Here is a 19196-nt window from a genome sequence, read left to right on the forward strand (position 1 = left end):
ATTGACTATCACTAAACGCTCAGGGACATTATGAAGAAATCCAGGTTGTGACAATCAGGTCACCTGGCCACATACCTCACTGCTCTATTCCCGGTGGGCCAGCGGAAGGGTGAGACTCTGTAACTTGCATCATCTTGTGTATTTGCTGGGACTGTTCTATATGTTTATTGTCTGTTTGGTGGTTCAATAAAGTATCACCACTCTGTTTTACCCTCACCCTGTGTTGTCTGAGTAGAATTATGCCTACGGAAGACTCCGTGTCTTCACAATAATCTATACTTAGAAAGGCCATCAATAACAAAGTAGGGGCCGACCTCTTAAATGTAAAATATGACAAACCAAAAAGATATAAAATCCGCAGCATCATAAATGTAATAAAAGCTCATGTTAGAAAAACGCACTTAAAAACGCAATGAAAACAAAACACAAGTAACCTAATTATCTAATTGGTGCAGAAAATCTAAAACACCAAAAACTCACCAAATACTCTTTTTCGCCTAAGGGCTCTTTTAGACGTTTGTTTGTCACGTACAGTACAGTCCAAAAGTTTGGACACACCTTCTCATTTAAAGATCTTTCTGTATTTTCATGACTATGAAAATTCTACATTCACACTGAAGGCATCAAAACTATGAATTAACACATGTGGAATTATATACTTAACAAAAAAGTGTGAAACAACTGAAAATATGTCTTATATTCTAGGTTCTTCAAAGTAGCCACCTTTTGCTTTGATGACTGCTTTGCACACTCTTGGCATTCTCTTGATGAGCTTCAAGAGGTAGTCACCGGAAATGATCTTCCAACAATCTTGAAGTAGTTCCCAAAGATGCTTAGCACTTGTTGGCCCTTTTGCTTCACTCTACGGTCCAGCTCACCCCAAACCATCTCGATTGGGTTCAGGTCTGGTGACTGTGGAGGCCAGGTCATCTGGCGTAGCACCCCATCACTCTCCTTCTTGCTCAAATAGCCCTTACACAGCCTGGAGTTGTGTTTGGGGTCATTGTCCTGTTGAAAAATAAATGATGGTCCAACTAAACGCAAACCGGATGGAGTAGCATGCCGCTGGAAGATGCTGTGGTACCCATGCTGGTTCAATATGCCTTCAATTTTGAATAAATCCCCAACAGTGTCACCAGCAAAGCACCCCCACACCATCACACCTCCTCCTCCATGCTTCACGGTGGGAACCAGGCATGAAGAGTCCATCCGTTCACCTTTTCTGCGTCGCCCAACGACACGGCGGTTGGAACCAAAGATCTCAAATTTGGACTCATCAGACCAAAGCACAGATTTCCACTGGTCTAATGTCCATTCCTTGTGTTCTTTAGCCCAAACAAGTCTCTTCTGCTTGTTGCCTGTCCTTAGCAGTGGTTTCCTAGCAGCTATTTTACCATGAAGGCCTGCTGCACAACGTCTCCTCTAAACAGTTGTTGAAGAGATGTGTCTGCTGCTAGAACTCTGTGTGGCATTGACCTGGTCTCTAATCTGAGCTGCTGTTAACCTGTGATTTCTGAGGCTGGTGACTCGGATAAACTTATCCTCAGAAGCAGAGGTGACTCTAGGTCTTCCTTTCCTGGGGCGGTCCTCATGTGAGTCAGTTTCTTTGTAGCGCTTGATGGTTTTTGCAACTGCACTTGGGGACACTATCAAAGTTTGCCCAATTTTTCGGACTGACTGATCTTCATTTCTTAAAGTAATGATGGCCACTCGTTTTTCTTTACTTAGCTGCTTTTTTCTTGCCATAATACAAATTCTAACAGTCTATTCAGTAGGACTATCAGCTGTGTATCCACCTGACTTCTGCACAACACAACTGATGGTCCCAACCCAATTTATAAGGCAAGAAATCCCACTTATTAAACCTGACAGGGCACACCTGTGAAGTGAAAACCATTTCCGGTGACTACCTCTTGAAGCTCATCAAGAGAATGCCAAGAGTGTGCAAAGCAGTCATCAAAGCAAAAGGTGGCTACTTTGAAGAACCTAGAATATAAGACATATTTTCAGTTGTTTCACACTTTTTTGTTAAGTATATAATTCCACATGTGTTAATTCATAGTTTTGATGCCTTCAGTGTGAATGTAGAATTTTCATAGTCATGAAAATACAGAAAAATCTTTAAATGAAAAGGTGTGTCCAAACTTTTGGTCTGTACTGTACGTGTTCTATCTGTGGTTTACATGGGTAGAACATGCATGCTTTAATTTATGGAGCGTTCACATGGCCATGTTTTTTGGCAGACCGTGTGTCTGCAAAATAAAAATCATGTCGACATGTCAGTCTTTGATCAGAGTCATGATTCAATATTACTCATACAACTCTATGGGTCAGCAAAAATCACGGACAGCACATAGATGGCATCAGTGTACAATCCATGTGCTGTCTGTGATTAACATCGTAATGGAGAGGAGAAGCTTTGCAATTTATTTTCTTTATTATTTATTTCAAACACCGTGTTTCCATTAAAGGAGTTGTTTCATAGAAAAAAAAATAAATGTAAAGCATTGATGCATTTAAAATATAAAATGGTGGCATGCTTACCTTACAGTTCGTCTATGGATCTAGCACAGTCCGCTCTGAAGGTCTGCATTGGCTCCAAAAGCAATGCCTGCTCCATTTCAGAAATCACAGGGACACTGCAACCTGTGATTGCCTGCAATGGTCAGAAGACTAGAAGAGAGTCATCAGATGGGCAAGTTCATCTTTCTGCCCACACAGTTGAGCTGATCTGTGTCGGCTGAGACCTAACAGCTCCTGCTTCATCCTGATACTCGGCGATCACTAGGACAGGAGGAAGCGCTGTTATTGCTTCTTAAACTGCATACACAGCACTTTTCATCAGGAAGGCAGAGATGGTAATAACCCATCTCTGCACTCTCTAGGGAGGTTCTTGCTCCTGTTGCTGCATGATATCTTGACTAGTGATATGCAAACATACTCGGATAAGGTGTTATCCTAGCACTCTCGAGTCCTAACCGAGTATCTTTTGAATGTCGGAAAATATGTTTGCGTCGCAGACAGTTAGACAGCCACAATACAAGCAGGGTTGCAGTGACGCAAACATATTTTTTGAGCCTGAATAAACTCAGTTAGGACTTGAGCGTGCTCGGATAACACCTTATCCAAGCACGTTCACACATCACTAATCCTGACTGATTTGACATTTTAAGACATTGTGCATTTCACAAGTAATTAAAAAAAATGGACTTGTTTTTCTATAGAGTGGTATTGCAAATTACTGACAACCGTGCTCTCAATAGAGATGTGGCTTCAGAATAACAAAGTCTGCCAAGAGAACACCCTTTCGTCATATACTTGGCTATTAATATCTTTAGGCACATTATATTATACGTCTGAGAATTTTTCGGGGTTCTACTTTCCGGTCCACCACAAACATAGTTTGAACAGAGCCTTATCTGTAATTTTTCATACAACTACAACTATCTTATCTTACTGAGATATCAGGATGTACAAATAGTGCAGCCTCAAAACATGGCAATGACCATTGGACCGTAGACCTCTTAGACAGAAGCCACACAGGTAACTAATGCAGGTCATAGAAATTTAGCCGAACTGAATCATAGCCATAATAACTAACTGCTTATAAGTCGTAGTGATCACTTCTTTGCCACAGTTATACAACCCTCACATCTTGCACAGTACTGGCACTGGGTCCTCGCCAATTCGCAGGGAATGTTCCTTCATATAAGAAAAAGCTTGCCTTTATTATTATTAGATTAAAGGTACACTTTACAAGGACAGTGATACAAATACAAGATACGTCTAGTCAAAGTCTTACTTTTTATTCAAATAAATACAAAAGAAGATGGCGGTCTGCCCTTCTACCAGCTACTGTCGGCCTTAGTGACTGGAATACATTGTACGCTTACAGGAGGAGTAAAGATGGAGGTGTTCTACTGTCTGATGGGTAAGTACAGGAGACATTCAGTCAGAGCGGTGACATGCTCTTCATCCTTTGATAGCCTTGTATTAGAGGTTGTATGGCTGTATGATTGTATGGTTCGTACAGGTATTCGGGGATTTAGACCGTTCCTTCTCCCTGAATATTATAATAGAAAATAAGATATATCAGTAAGACAGTGTGGTGTACACATTGGCCATGTTTGGAGAAGCTTTGCCAGGAATATTTATTTATACTACTGATATCATGAAACTTGGAAGTTCTGGTTACTTGGACTGTTCAGTTTACCAGTTTGGTGCCATGTAACCTGGATTCTGATTTACTGAGTACAGCAACTGTTCCAGAAGAAAATAATAAGGATTTTGGCCGGTTTTACACATCCATGAAACACGGGCTCTGCTCAGACCAGAATATCCATCCTGACTCCAGGATCTCCTGATCTGAGCTGACTGCCTTATAGATGAGACAGTAATCTCTGGTCAGGAGACATTGTGGTCAGGCCGGGTGTTCTGATCCCAACACTTCGTATTTTACAGATGTGTGATAATAGCCTATCCAGTGCCTGCAATTAATCTGGATCATGGATGATACCATATACTGAACAACGACTCACCATAGAAGAGAAGGGGTTGAAAATGTTATGTGCAATTGTTTTTTTAAGAAGATCACATTTCCTTGTACAAGTTGAAAACAAATATATGTGAAATAAAATGGATCTGTAAAGCCTTGCTGCCAAATTGTACTTTCTTATGCCATGTTCACACTATCAGTATGTGGTCAGTATTTTACATCAGTATTTGTAAGCCAAAACCAGGAGTGGAACAATCAGAGGAAAAGTATGATAGAAACACGTCACCACTTCTGTATTTATCACCCACTCCTGGTTTTGGCTTATAAATACTGATGTAAAATACTGACGAAATACTGAACATGTGAATGCGGCCCTATATTGGCTTTATGATTGGTGGAGGCCAGGCAATGAACTGGATGAAGCACTTTACGCTTTTTGTGAGAGCTTCGTCCTTTTTATTGCTGACCAAGAACATGGCCATACATTTTATTGTAGCTGTGTCTTGCCTGGTACTGCAGCTCAGTCACATCCATAGCACCAGCAAGGTATGGAGGATACCAATTCTAGATTACTTCCATGCAATTCAAGCGCCTTTTTGTGTATTTTTGCACATTTCTTCATTCTTCTTGAAAGATATTTATTTGTTCCATTACACGCATTGTGGGACAAATTGCACTGATAGGCTGTCAATCAGAGTTCTAGGGCGAGCTCATAGCTGCTTCTCACAGTACAGTGCGCGGCGCTGTGAGTGGTGACTGTTACCGTTCCCTGCACACACCCCTGACTGAAAGCAGGCGCTCTGGGAAGGAAAGAAGTTTATTTTCTATTTTCTCCAGACTGCCCACTTTCAGTAAGAAGGCCGGGCAACATAGTAACACAATTTACCTGCAGATTAACCCTACAGCTTTAGGTAAACTGTTTTTCAAGGTGACACCTTTCCTTTAACATAAGCTGCAAAGAAACCTTCTACCTTTGAAGTCACTATGTATTATTGTTTTCTATAAATGAAATCCATTATAGCGTCCGTATTGCATAGAAGTGATTTTGTAACCTCAACTTACCCCACAGCATGAAGAACGCTTGCAGTCTCCACATAATGTCCCAATTAGACCATTGATGGCTTGTATGGCACAAAGAACAGCCTGGACTGCACTCATTATCAGAAGCAAGCTGAACAGCGTCAGGTTCCATGGGACTATGTCCTTAGGGGCTTCACATGTGCTCCAGATACTGGTGTGTCCTAGGTAGTTTCTGGAAAACAATATTAACATACAACATGTAAGTAGCAAAGTGAGTTCTCGTTACCTCAATACTTCATTCATTTTTTAAGATTAATAGGTTGATGCCATAGGATAGGGGATAACTTAATGAGCGATGGGGTTTTGAACACTGGGGTTTCAAGTGATCCCAAAAAACGGGTCTCTGGATTCAGAGAGTGTTGAGCTCTGTCTTGAATGGAGCAGAGGTGAACATTTTCAATCTCTGCTCTATTCACTCTTTCTGGGACTGCTGGAAAAAAATGAGAACATTATGCGCTCTCTCATAAAGGATAAATGGAGCAGAGGTTGAGCATTCGCACCTCCTGGTCAGTGATGTCAGGACTCTGCAGAGCCCCATTATCAGGATCGATGATGGTCCCAGGATTTGAAGCAGAAATTTCCTGAGTGTTTCTGCATCTCCTTGGCAGGAAAAATGCTGCAGAAAAACCGAGCGGTTTTGATGCATTTTTAAGTGTTTTTGTACATTAATGAATGCTTTTTGGTGCTAAATAAAGTTATTGGGTGAGACATTGCTTAAACCATTGGATTACCATCAGAACTGGGGTGAGTATATTGGTTAATTTAAATGATTAAACAATGTGTCTGTTGTATTTAAAACAAAGTGTTTGATCTGTTTCTGTGTGTTTATTTATCTCTTGACTTTAATTAGGTTTGGTCATGAAAGGGTCTGATTGACACCTTGTCATCACCAAACAAAAGAGCTAGTTGTCAGCTGATCCCATTCGCCCAATCTCATTAGCATTTCCATCCATGTAATTTATGCGTCAGCTGTGAGCTGCTATTTTTAGCCTAGGAAAACAAGGTCCCTAGCCATTATTAACAGCTCACAGCTGCTTTCTTAGCCCCTACGTCCACTGATCAGCACTCAGCAGCGCTTTGGAATCAGCGTATTTTTGCTGCGTCCAAAACGCTGTGTTCTAATTCCACACTTTTGTTGTCGGTACATGTGAATCCACCGCATATAATGACACTTCAATCAGTCAAAATCTGCAGTGGAGACTGGTGTCTCCACTACAGAAATTTACATGCTGCGGGTGAGTTTGGATACGTGGCCACGATCAGGAGACGCTGCAGGTTTGATGCTGCGTGTATATACATTGTCAAACCCGCAGCGTCCAGATGTTACAGCATAGTGGATGGGATCTCTAGAAATTCCATGTCCACTATGTGTGCATCAGAGGCTGTGAATCACCCATGGACACTGACATGCGGTGCGTCTTTCAGGACCGCAGCATGTCAAATTCTCTTGCAGAGTCGCTAGTCTCCACAACAGAAATTTAACCACTAGAATGTATTGAATGCGGTAAATATGCATTGGTTCAGTGAACACATGTGAATTTACCTGCATTCAATAGAATGCAATCTTTTGGATGCAGTAAAAAATATGCGTCCAAAGCGCTGGTACGTCCGGATCGTGGGCACAGAGCCTAAAATTAAAAAAAAATGGCGTGGGCTCCCGCGTCATTCTCATAACCAGCAGAGGGAAAGCCCACCGCTGGGGGCTGATATTAGTAGCCGGGGAAGGGGCCATTAGCCAACAATGTTCCCTGACTATTAATATCAGCTCGCAGCTGTTTGTTTAGCCTTTATTGGCTAGATTATAGTGGGACCCCCCAAAAAAATTGACATTGGGTCCCCCTATAAAATCTAACCAGAAAAGAATAAACAGACAGCTGCGGGCTGATATTAATTGGCAGATAAGGGGCCATGAATACTAGCCCCCTCCGCAGCTATTAATATCACCCCTCAGCAGTCCCAGAAATGTCGCATCCATAACATGGGCCAAATCTAGCGCTTAGCCTCCGCTCTTCCCACTGCCCTGTAGCGGTAGCGAGTGGGGTAATGGGGTTGGCGTTCACGTCAGCCTTGTATTGGTGGCGGACATGAAGCCCAGGTTAATAATGGAGGGCATCTATCAGACGCCCCCATTACTAACCGCATAGTAAAATTATCGCCACATTTTCAATAAATACACGGCCAGAATAAAGTATTTTAATGAAATAAAAAACACACGGTTTTAAAAAATATATATATATTGTACACCTTGTCCCAAATCCCTCAATCTTCTGAAAAAAAAGTAAAAAAACAAACAACCATATTACTCACCTGTCCACCGTCAACCACACAGTCCACGATTATGCCAACGATTGTCCCTCGGCGATCCGGGTCACTTGTAGAAGACAGCACTGTATACTGACAGGAGTGTAAAATCACTCCTATCAGTACACATGCTGCAGGAAGTCACTGGGGTTCATCAGCTGAAGATCAGCTGATCAGCCTCGGTGACCTACCACCATGGGAATATTCTTGAGAATGTTCCCATGGTGAGGTCACGTGAGCGATCCGGTGATTGCTCACGTGCCCACAGGTCCTAGAAGCACAGTACACTGCTAGGAGCGAGCGCGCTCCCCGCAGTGTACCGCCATGAGGAGAGCATCGCCAGGAACCAGGAGGATACCGGTGTCCGCCAGACAGATGAGTATAAGGTTTTCTTTACTTTATTTTTTAGCTTATTTTAGCGTGGGCACGCTGGCTTGGCTGGGAAGACTACTGCTCCCTCCAGCCGCACCGCTCTCGCTGTTTTCAGCAGGAACGGCGGTTGGATGAGAGGAGTATTAGTCCTTCTCTCCCGACCCGAGTGCCACCCGCACTGCATTTCTGCCGCGAATTTGCGGTTATTGGCTTTAATTGAAACATAACAAATCCGTAGGTATAAATGTTATACCTACGGTTTTGCTGCGGTTCAATTCAAGTCAATGGGTGCGAATTTGCGGCACAATGGTCATGCTGCATTTTTTCCGCAATGGTAATCCTGAGCGGAAATTTCCGCATAATGTGCACATCACATCATGATTACCATTGCTATAGAAGGCAGACCTATTAACAGGCGTTTTCGCAGCGGAAAAACCACCGCAAAAATGCATCAAAATCGCTACGTGTGCTCATAGCCTTATTGTACAAATTGAAAGGTGTTGGTTATAAGAAGAGATTGATTGCAGTTATTTATTCCAAAGGGTGTGCAACCAAATATATAGTTGAGGGTGCCAGCAATTTTGTCCGTTCCGTTTTTGGAATTTTGTGTGAAATTATGTCCAATTTGCCTTTTTTCTGTTTTTTTTTGTGTTGTTCCAATACACACAAATGAAATATACAGGTGTATAACAAAACATGTGTAACTGCAATAATTTTCTGGGAGAAATACTTCATTTTCTGTAACAATTTCAATGGTGCCAACACTTTAGTCATGACTGTATCTATGACAGCTGTTCAATAGTTGAAGGGCTGCGGCCATGGGCGTACCCACCGTGGGGCAGGGGGGGGGCAGCTGCCCCCCCCCTAGAAGCAGGGACGCACGCCGCCATAGGCGGATTATAGTGAGGGCAATCTGGGTTACCGCCCGGGGCTCCGGGGTGTCTATGGCCAGATTTCCCTCATTATATGTGCGGCGCCGCAGCACATACCGGCAGACAGTGGCGGGGGGGCCCCCGGACCGCTCCCCCAGCAACGGCGCACGGCCGCTACTTCTTCTTCGGCCGGGCCAGCACTACAGCTGTTAACTTCCCTGTGCTGGCCCGGCCACATCACAGCTAGGAGACACGGCCCTGTGCGTGGTCGTGTCTCCTAGCTGTGATGTCACGCAGTGCGCGCCCGGCCTGCACTGCTGCATCGGAGAGGAGCAGGAGGACTGGAGCTGGGGGATGGTGAGTGTGTGTGAGTGTGTGAGAGTGTGTGTATGAGTGTGTGTGTCTGATTGTGTGTGTGATTGAGTGAGTGTGTGTGTGTGTGTGTGTGCAGGCAGATATCATTGTGTGATATATATGTATTTTTGTGTTTCAAATGTGTTTATGCGAGTATGTATATGTCTGTATATGTTTGTGTGTGCGTGACTGCGTGCGGCCTCCCGCTGTCTCTGGGGGGGCGTCATGCGGCCTCCCACTGTGTATAGATGGCTACGTGCGGCCTCCCGCTGTGTATAGATGGCTACGTGCGGCCTCCCGCTGTGTATAGACGGCTACGTGCGGCCTCCCGCTGTGTATAGATGGCTACGTGCGGCCTCCTGCTGTGTATAGATGGCTACGTGCAGCCTCCTGCTGTGTATAGATGGCTACGTACGGCCCCCCGCTGTGTATAGATGGCTACGTGCGGCCTCCTGCTGTGTATAGATGGCTATGTGTGGCCTCCTGCTGTGTATTGATGGCACCGTGTGGCCTCCCGCTGTGTATAGATGGCTATGTGTGGCCTCCTGCTGTGTATAGATGGCTATGTGTGGCCTCCTGCTGTGTATAGATGGCTATGTGTGCTCAATATTGAGTCATACAATTAATGTAAGGCTATGTGTCCACGATGCAGAAATGCTTCGGATTTTTTCGGATTGTACATGCGGATTGTACATGCGTTTTTCCTGCCAGGCACAAGCGGAAGTGAAGTGTTCTTCACATGCATTTCAGCATGCGGGTTGACAAGCGCTTTCCAAGAGATTTTAGCATCACTTGGAAAGTGCTTGACAACTTGGTCACACTATATAAATCCATGCAACCAGCATGGATTTACAGTGCTGGCCAAAAGTATTGGCACCCCTGCAATTCTGTCAGATAATACTCAGTTTCTTTCTGAAAATGATTGCACTCACAAATTCTTTGGTATTATTACCTTCATTTAATTTGCTTGCAAGGAAAAAACACAAAAGAGAATGAAGCAAAAATCAAATCATTGATCATTTCACACAAAACTCCAAAAAAGGGCCGGACAAAAGTATTGGCACCCTCAGCCTAATACTTGGTACACAACCTTTAGCCAAAATAACTACGAATAACCGCTTTCGGTAACCATCAATGAGTTTCTTACAATGCTCTGTTGGAATTGTAGACCATTCTTCTTTGGCGAACTGCTCCAGGTCCCTAATATTTGAAGGGTGCCTTCTCCAAACTGCCATTTTGAGATCTCTCCACAGGTGTTCTATGGGATTCAGGTCTGGACTCATTGCTGGCCACCTTAGAAGTCTCCAGTGCTTTCTCTCAAACCATTTTATAGTGCTTTTGGAAGTGTGTTTTGGGTCATTGTCCTGCTGGAAGACCCATGACCTCTGAGGGAGACCCAGCTTTCTCACACTGGGCCCTACATTATGCTGCAAAATTTGTTGGTAGTCTTCAGACTTCATAATGCCATGCACACGGTCAAGAAGTCCAGTGCCAGAGGTAGCAAAGCAACCCCAAAACATCAGGGAACCTCCGCCATGTTTGACTGTAGGGACCATGTACTTTTCTTTGAATGCCTCTTTTTTTTCCTGTACACTCTATGTTGATGCTTTTTGCCAAAGAGCTCTGCTTTTGTCTCATCTGACCAGAGAACATTCTTCCAAAACGTTTTAGGCTTTCTCAGGTAAGTTTTGGCAAACTCCAGCCTGGCTTTTTTATGTCTCGGGGTAAGAAGTGGGGTCTTCCTGGGTATCCTACCATACAGTCCCTTTCATTCAGACGTCGACAGATAGTACGGGTGGACACTGTTGTACCCTCGGACTGCAGGGCAGCTTGAACTTGTTTGGATGTTAGTCGAGGTTCTTTTTCCACCATCCGCACAATCTTGCGTTGAAATCTGTCATCAATTTTTCTTTTCCGTCCACATCTAGGGAGGTTAGCCACAGTGCCATGGGCTTTAAACTTCTTGATGACACTGCGCACGGAAGACACAGGAACATTCAGGTCTTTGGAGATGGACTTGTAGCCTTGAGATTGCTCATGCTTCCTCACAATTTGGTTTCTCAAGTCCTCAGACAGTTCTTTGGTCTTTTCTTTTCCCCATGCTCAATGTGGTACACACAAGGACACAGGACAGAGGTTGAGTCAACTTTAATCCATGTTAACTGGCTGCAAGTGTAATTTAGTTATTGCCAACACCTGTTAGGTGTCACAGGTAAGTTACAGGTGCTGTTAATTACACGAATTAGAGAAGCATCACATGATTTTTCAAATGGTGCCAATACTTTTGTCCACCCCCTTTTTTAGGTTTGGTGTGGAATTATATCCAATTTGGCTTTAGGACAATTCTTTTTCTGTTTTTTTTATTGAAGACAAATTAAATGAAGAGAATAATACCAAAGAATTTGTGATTGCAATAATTTTCAGGAAGACACTGAGTATTATCTGACAGAATTGCAGGGGTGCCAATACTTTTGGCCAGCACTGTATATAGTGTGACCGTAAAAGAATGGTAAAAAATCAAAAATATATACTTACCTTCTGATGGCCTGCCGACGTCAGAGGTCGCGTGACCCGTCACATGACTAAATGACGTCACGGCAGGTCCTTTTCAGACCATCGCGAGCTGCCGGCAAGCCAGGACGCATCGGATAAAGACACCGGGGGTCATCAGAAGGCAAGTATAATATTTATTTTTTATTTTATTCTTTTTTTACAGGTTCTATGGTACCCGGGTACGGAGGAGAGATTCCTCTCCTCTAGACCCGGGTACCATCCGCACATTGAAACGCATGGAATCCGCATGTACAGATGCAGTGATGCAGATTCCATGCGTTCCAATGCAAGTCAGTGGCGGTGAAAACGCTGTGCTTCCGCAAAATAATTGGTAATGCTGCGGATTTTTCCGCAATTATAATCTGCAGCGTAAATTTCCGCAGTGGATTATCATTGAGGAACATGGCAGACCTTCTACCAAGCATTTTTTAAGCGTTTCTGCAGCGGAATTGCCACTGCGGAAACGCTTAAAAAACGCATAGTGGACACACAGCCTAAAAAAAATTATTATAATTAATATTGTGCCAAATTAATTTCACGTGAACTATCACATGATCTATCACAGGGGATCATGTGACATGTGATACATCAGGTGTGTGTGTGTGTGGGGGGGGGGGCGCGCCTTCTAAACTGCCCGGGGCCCTTGCTACTCTTAATCCACCCCGGCCGGCCACAGGTGACTGCTCTGCTCTGCACCCGGCGGCTGGAACTGCGCAGTGTCACTGCATGGGGTCCGGCCGGGATTACCTTTAATGCACGCTGAGTGACACAGCACGCCGCAATCTAAATAAATAAAATATAAATAAAATCCCGTACCCCGAGTGTCAGCGCCATTATCCCGCACCCCGAGTGTCAGCGTCATTATCCCGCACCCCGAGTGTCAGCGCCATTATCCTGTACCCCCAGTGTCGGCGCCATTATCCTGCACCCCGAGTGTCGGCGTCTTTATCCTGTACCCCCAGTGACGGCACCATTATGCTGTACCCCCAGTGTCGGTGTCATCCTGTACCCCCAGTGTCGGTGTCATTATCCTGTACCCCGAGTGTCAGCGCCATTAATCCATACCCCGAGTGTCAGCGCCATTATCCTGTACCCCGAGTGTCAGCGCAATTAATCCATACCCCGAGTGTCAGCGCCATTAATCCGTACCCCGAGTGTTGTTGTCATTATCCTGTACCCCCAGTGTCGGTGTCGTCCTGTACCCCCAGTGTCGGTGTCATTATCCTGTACCCCGAGTGTCAGCGTCATTATTCTAGGCTATATGTAATTACACTACGGGGAAGCCTCTATATGTGATTACCTGGATTGGTGCTCTAAATTTAATTCTCCTGCTCCATCTTATACTCACCCTCCGGTGTCTTATCTGTTTCCAGCGTTGCACCTTTTTCGTTTTAAAATTTTACAACCTGAACGACCATGGCTTGCCCTCCCCTAGTTTTGATCCTGGGTATGCCCATGGCTGCGGCAACTGATTTCATTGCAGATGAAGCTATTTCCTTGCAGATTGAGCTATGCTTATGGTTACTGACACTTTTCTCTTTAATCTATGCAGCCGCACAGCACTAAAGACGTCTCTGCTCTGGAAAAGTGTGTTCCCATGCAGAGCACCTCAGCTCTCCCCTTAAAGATCAGACAGATCATTGAGGGGAATCGTTCTATCCAATCATACAGTTGTGCAATTCTCTTCATCCACCAAGAACCAGAACGATCAACGTTCAGCCTCCTGTTACAGCCAGGACAATGCTGCAGTTTAGAGAGGCAAGTAACCAACTGAACCCAATATGAAACATTTACCCTTTCACTACCTCTCAACAAGGATCTTAAAATAAAGGTGTTATCCCATAAACAGGTAAATATATAATCACTTTGGGTATAAAAAAAAGTGCTGAGTATTTGGAATATAGTAATAATGGGTTGGAACCCTTTGGCTGAGTGCCCACTATGCGGATTTAATGCGTTTCCGCGGCGGCATTTCAGCTAGAGAAATGCATTAAAATCGGTTGCTAAGTGGTCTGGGATGTTCCCCAATGATAATCTGCATGTGCTGTGCACATGATGCGTAAATTTTCGCTGCGGATTATCATTGTGGAAAAATTCACAGCACTACCAATTTGGGCGCGATTTCGCCTCGAAATCGCGCCCATTGACATGCATTGAACCGCATAATATCTGCACATATACATTTATGCATGCGGATGTTATGTGGTTCACTACGCGGATGGTACCCGGGTCTGGAGAAGAAGAGACTCTCCTCCAACCCGGGTACCATGGTACCCGCAAGTAAAAAGAGAATAAAGTAAAAAATTTAAAAAATTATTCATAGTCACCTCCTCCGGCGGCCCCCGTCTCCTCCCGGCCACATCTTCTCTCCTCGGCCTCCCGTGGTGTACTGGCAGGACCTGCGGTGATGTCATTTAGTCAGCTGATGGTCACGCGACCACTGACGTCAGCGGTCAGGTGATGGTCGCGTGACCATCAGTTGACTAAATGACTTCACCGCAGGTTCTACCATTACACCACGGGACGCTGAGGAAAGAGGACACGGCCGGGAGGAGACCGAGGGCTGCCGGAGAGGTGAATATAAGGTTTTTTATTTCTTTTTACTTTTTAATTCTTTTTTTTTACTTTAGATGCAGCATTTAAAGCAGAAATTTCCTCATAAGTTGGTCACACAATAAAAATCAATGCCAGTTTCAGGGATTTATATTGTGTGACCAACTTGTCAAGCCCTTTTCCAAGTGATGCTCAAAATCGCTTGAAAAAAACGCATGTAAAAACGCTGAAAAAAACGCATGTAAAATCCGCATACGTTTTTTCTGCCAAGGAGATGCAGGAATGCTCAGGAAATTTCTGCTTCAAATCTGCATCGTGGGCACATAGCCTTACTCAAGCACCATTAACCTGAGTGCTGTACACCATATTTTATTCGCTTGGGGTGTAAAACAGCCTTTTTGACCCTGGTCAATGCCAGGGACTGAGGTACTATATAGTTCCCTGTGTGAATGGAGTGATTGGTACATGAGGAACCACTACTCTATTCCTTACTATGGGTCTTTTTAGTGATGGAGTACATAAGTGCCACTGCCTCTATAAATAGTAAATAGAGGAGCGGTCCTGCGCACTATCCTTCCATTCACACACGAGACTTTGGAAGCCTTATTCTTGCAATCAGGGGGGCCATAATGGCTAGACCCCAAGAAATCATACATTAATCATCTATCTTTTTGTTATCCCTTAGGCCGGGGTCCCACTAGCGTATGGCATCAGATGCGATATGCTAATGACACTCGGTTCCTGCCCTGCTGCCAGCGGGAGCCGAATGTCAGTGCTCCGTGCTCCGATCCTCTCGCACAGAGAGGATGGCAACACAGCTGTGGAGGGAACAGAGAAATCATTTTCTCCATCTCCTCTGTTGCTGGCATCGGCGGGAATCACACTGCACTCGGGTGATATCCGAGTGCAGTGCGATGTTTCACACACACCCATAGGCTTATATGGGTGCGTGCGATCTGAATGCAGCATGCTGCGATTTTTTCCAGCCCGAACGCAATCCGATCGGAAAAAAAAACCGCCACTGATAACACCATCATAGGATTACATTGGTATGAATACAATCCGATTTTTTATTGGATTGCATTCGTCCGATTTAATCGCAAGTGAGAGCGAGCCCTAACAATGCCGTCAACCACCAGGAATCCTTAAAGGTGATATCCTGGACTTTAAGAAAATAAGGGCATGTAGTTACTAACAGAGGCATGTACCTGCCTGTGGTACCCAGTGCCGGTCAATGACCGCTCCTGCCGGAGATTTAGCTGTTCCCTGTAACCAGAGCAGCAGTTTCTCTTCCTGTTGACAGGGGCTGGACTACTCGTGTCACGCTGATTGACAGCTGGCTGTCTGCTGTCTAATTGGGGGAAGCCGACTGTCAATCAGTGCGATCAATGACCGGCGCCAGGTACAACAGGCAGATAGTTGCCTCTGTTAGTAACTACATGCCTTTTTTTAAAGTCATGGATATCCCCTTTAAATTAACCGTTTACTACCCTAGATTCCCAGGAATTTTTGTATTAAACCCCTTGTTATACTAGCCCACCAGGTATGCTGACGTTAACCCATTACCTGCCTTAGACCATTGAAGGTCCTTACGTTAAATCCTTCAAAACCATAAACGAGCAGCTATCCTGACCTTAACTTTTTCACTGTTCTAAATCACCAGAGGTGCAGGCATTAATTATTTTACTGACTTAAATCACCAGGTATGTAGACAATATTGTTCACTGTGGTAGTCCTGCATGCTGTTTAACACTATTTGCCTAAATACTTTATATACTTAAATATTTATTTTAAGTGATGTCTATAAAGCACTGTGAAAACTTAATGGTGGTATATAAGTGAGAAAAATAAATAAATAAGTGGTTCTGTATTTTCTGACTTGGAGGAGAGTGATCAGGTCAATAATTATCCTGCTCTTTATGTAGAGATGTGGACTGTCTTACCCCGTCCCTGCCCCTGAAGACAACAATCGCGCTGTGTGTACAGTCTCATGTGGTTTTAGATGTAATAGTGATGTGCGTCTCATATGATGTGTGATGGTAATGTACAGTATATAAGAATGTAACGTGTTAACGTATAATGTGAGTAGGGCATAGTACAGGATGAGCGTAGGATTAGATTAGTGATAAGATGAGTATTGTTTATATAATAAGTTGTTTAGCAACAGTATAGGGCATAGAATAAGGACAATAGGTTTAGTATATAGGATACTAAATAATTAATGGTAGAACTTGCCCAGCGGGTGGGAACTAGTGTTGATAAAAGGGGGGCACTTCCTGATAGTGTGAGAGTTAGGAGAGAATGAAGTGCAGTGTCAAGGTCAAGGTCAGGAGTTGTGGGCAAATAGGGCCAGCATGGGCCAATCGTTCAAGGTACCGATATCCCTTATGGACATTCTTGTGATGTCTGGAGCCTAGGGCTCAGGCCAGGTACCAAGGAACGAGCCTGGTCATCTGACATCTTGAGGTTGGTGGATGTGTATTTACATGGGTAGCAGGTGACTCGTCCCGGGTGCACTGCTGAAGAGGACAGGAAATCACTGAGGCTGATGGAGTCAGCGGGCATGAGGGTAGTCCAGAATGAACGAGTTACAGGGCTGACCAGGTGTTGTGCTAAGTAGGAAGGAAACATGAATTGCTGTGCCCTATCCCACATGTCACCACCTGATGAACTTGAACTGACCAGTAAAGGTTTTCCTGCTGTAAAGAACTTGATGCCCCCAGAATTATGTGCGGCGGCTCCCGAGGACGAAAGCCTGCAGGCAGCGGAGGCACACCCCACACACGACAGTTCACTGGGACTGGGACAACATTTGTCTGTAAAGTGCCAGAGCGTAACCTGACAGCAGCTCGGTCATGACTACCACTCTCACGCACTTTACAACTAGCTACACAGGGTTAGAGGGACTCTTCCCTTTGACTTCTCCAGGCTCACTTCCTGCCATACATTGCTCTAACCATAATGGATAACATGGGTTCTTTGTGGAACACTGTATGTAATGGATGTAAATAGATGAGATTATCGCTGACATGTTGCCGGTGTATGTTTAGTTTGTTAATTACCTTTAGCGTTTATGTAGAGCTGATCTCTATAATCTGCCCCTTTAGGATGTATATAATGTATTTAGGATCTACTGCTTCCCTCTATGTACTTACCCCCCTTCAAAAGGATATGTCCAGTTTCCAGAGCCTACATCACACTTTGGACCATTATGTATTCCGACTATAGAGATGATAAAGCTGTAACCAGCGCCAACAAATCCAATGGCTGCAAACAGTATGGAGGACAACATCTTCAAAAGCAATAAATAGGGAGACAACAAAGTGAGTATCAGATCCGTATTACACTGAGCTCTGGAAACAGAATTTTTTTATTACTATGCATACAAGGATTATTTATACATGTGAAACTTTTTTCATCTTTCATATCTTCTTCATATTTATCCTCTTTTAGAAGAGCAACCCTATTTCACAACAATAGTTGGGTATCTCAAGGAGGTTTCACACATGATGATAATGTTTATAGGATTGTCTTTTAGAAGGGTGATTCTTTGTAATTCTGTTTTTTTCTCCCATAGCTGATAATCGTAGATCTCCATAGTATGTGTAGCACCCTGAGGATTCGGCTGCTACAGGGGTATTGCACCTCAGCCAGAGGTGTGATATTCCACTCCCGGGTAAGGGTGGAGTGTGGAACTGAGCTCAGTTAGCTGCATGCACTACACACATCCCATTTCCGGGGAACAGACCGATGGTACTCCCACTAGAGAAATGTGCAGGTACGACAGTGTCTGTTCCTGGCTGGAGTGGGAGGGGGGTGGAACATCCCAGTAGTGTAGGGGCAGATAGGGGGAGCAGCCTGGGTAAAGCTAGGAGCTCATTGGGTGCTGGTCACCTGAGCTCACACATAGAGGGAGTATATAAGGTGGGCACCATCTTAGATCAGGGTCAGTCTGTGAGACGTCAGTCAGTCAGCCACAGTCAGTCAGTCAGACAGTCTGTCTGAGAGCCTGAGAAGCAGAGCAGAGGAGAAGGAAGAGAGACCCAGAGGCGCAGAGGGGACCCCAAGAGCCCATAAGAGAGCTAATAGGGTGAAGGGTCGGCAACAGGGTACCGGATCCCAAGCTGGCAGAGGCTACAGCACACCTTAGCCAGGAACCGGAGGTCGTGGGCAGGATCTGCCACGATCACCCACTAAATCCACCCGGAAGGCAGACCAAGAATAGGGTCAGGGAGCCCAGAGGAGGCTTGACCAACAAGAGGCCCGAGGGAGCCGGACTTAGGTGGATCCCTGGTGGGGAAGGCCGGAGAGGAGGACAAGTCAGAAAGGGAGCTCAGGACCACACTCCGGAGTTGCCTGGGAGTTGACCGAGTCCAGGACCGGGTGGACGCAGCACGGCTTGGGTGGTCACTGCTGTACACAGTGACCCGAGCAACACCAGTAAGTAAAACCCTGGAACTGCATTTTATGCCTCTGAGTCTCCTTGCTGCACCTTCACAACCACCATCCTCCATGGCTGACCCCCTGAGGCTATACCCCTCCCATTGGGGGTTATACTACCGCAGCTGCACACACACCACCAGCCTCAGCGGACCCTGCTGCAGCGGTGGCCTTTT

The 19196-nt window shown here is 44.8% G+C and overlaps 1 protein-coding gene across 1 annotated transcript in view; it reads right to left on the bottom strand.

Annotated features, from left to right (window-relative positions):
- Positions 1-3785: 3785 nt before the first annotated feature.
- The window catches only part of LOC141258046 (transmembrane 4 L6 family member 4-like), a 43271-nt gene continuing 27860 nt past the window's right edge, over positions 3786-19196 (bottom strand). Inside the window, exons 3-5 of the mRNA XM_073673046.1 lie at positions 17736-17872; positions 5558-5747; positions 3786-4063 (exon numbers count right to left, since the gene is read on the bottom strand). Coding sequence (XP_073529147.1) covers positions 4046-4063; positions 5558-5747; positions 17736-17872 — 345 coding nt within the window. The 3' untranslated portion in view covers positions 3786-4045. The remainder of the gene's footprint in view (positions 4064-5557; positions 5748-17735; positions 17873-19196) is intronic.

The sequence above is a fragment of the Phyllobates terribilis genome, unplaced genomic scaffold (assembly GCF_046119375.1).
Source record: "Phyllobates terribilis strain yellow unplaced genomic scaffold, ASM4611937v1 Scaffold_3__8_contigs__length_932513732, whole genome shotgun sequence".
Taxonomy (NCBI): Eukaryota; Metazoa; Chordata; class Amphibia; order Anura; family Dendrobatidae; genus Phyllobates; species Phyllobates terribilis.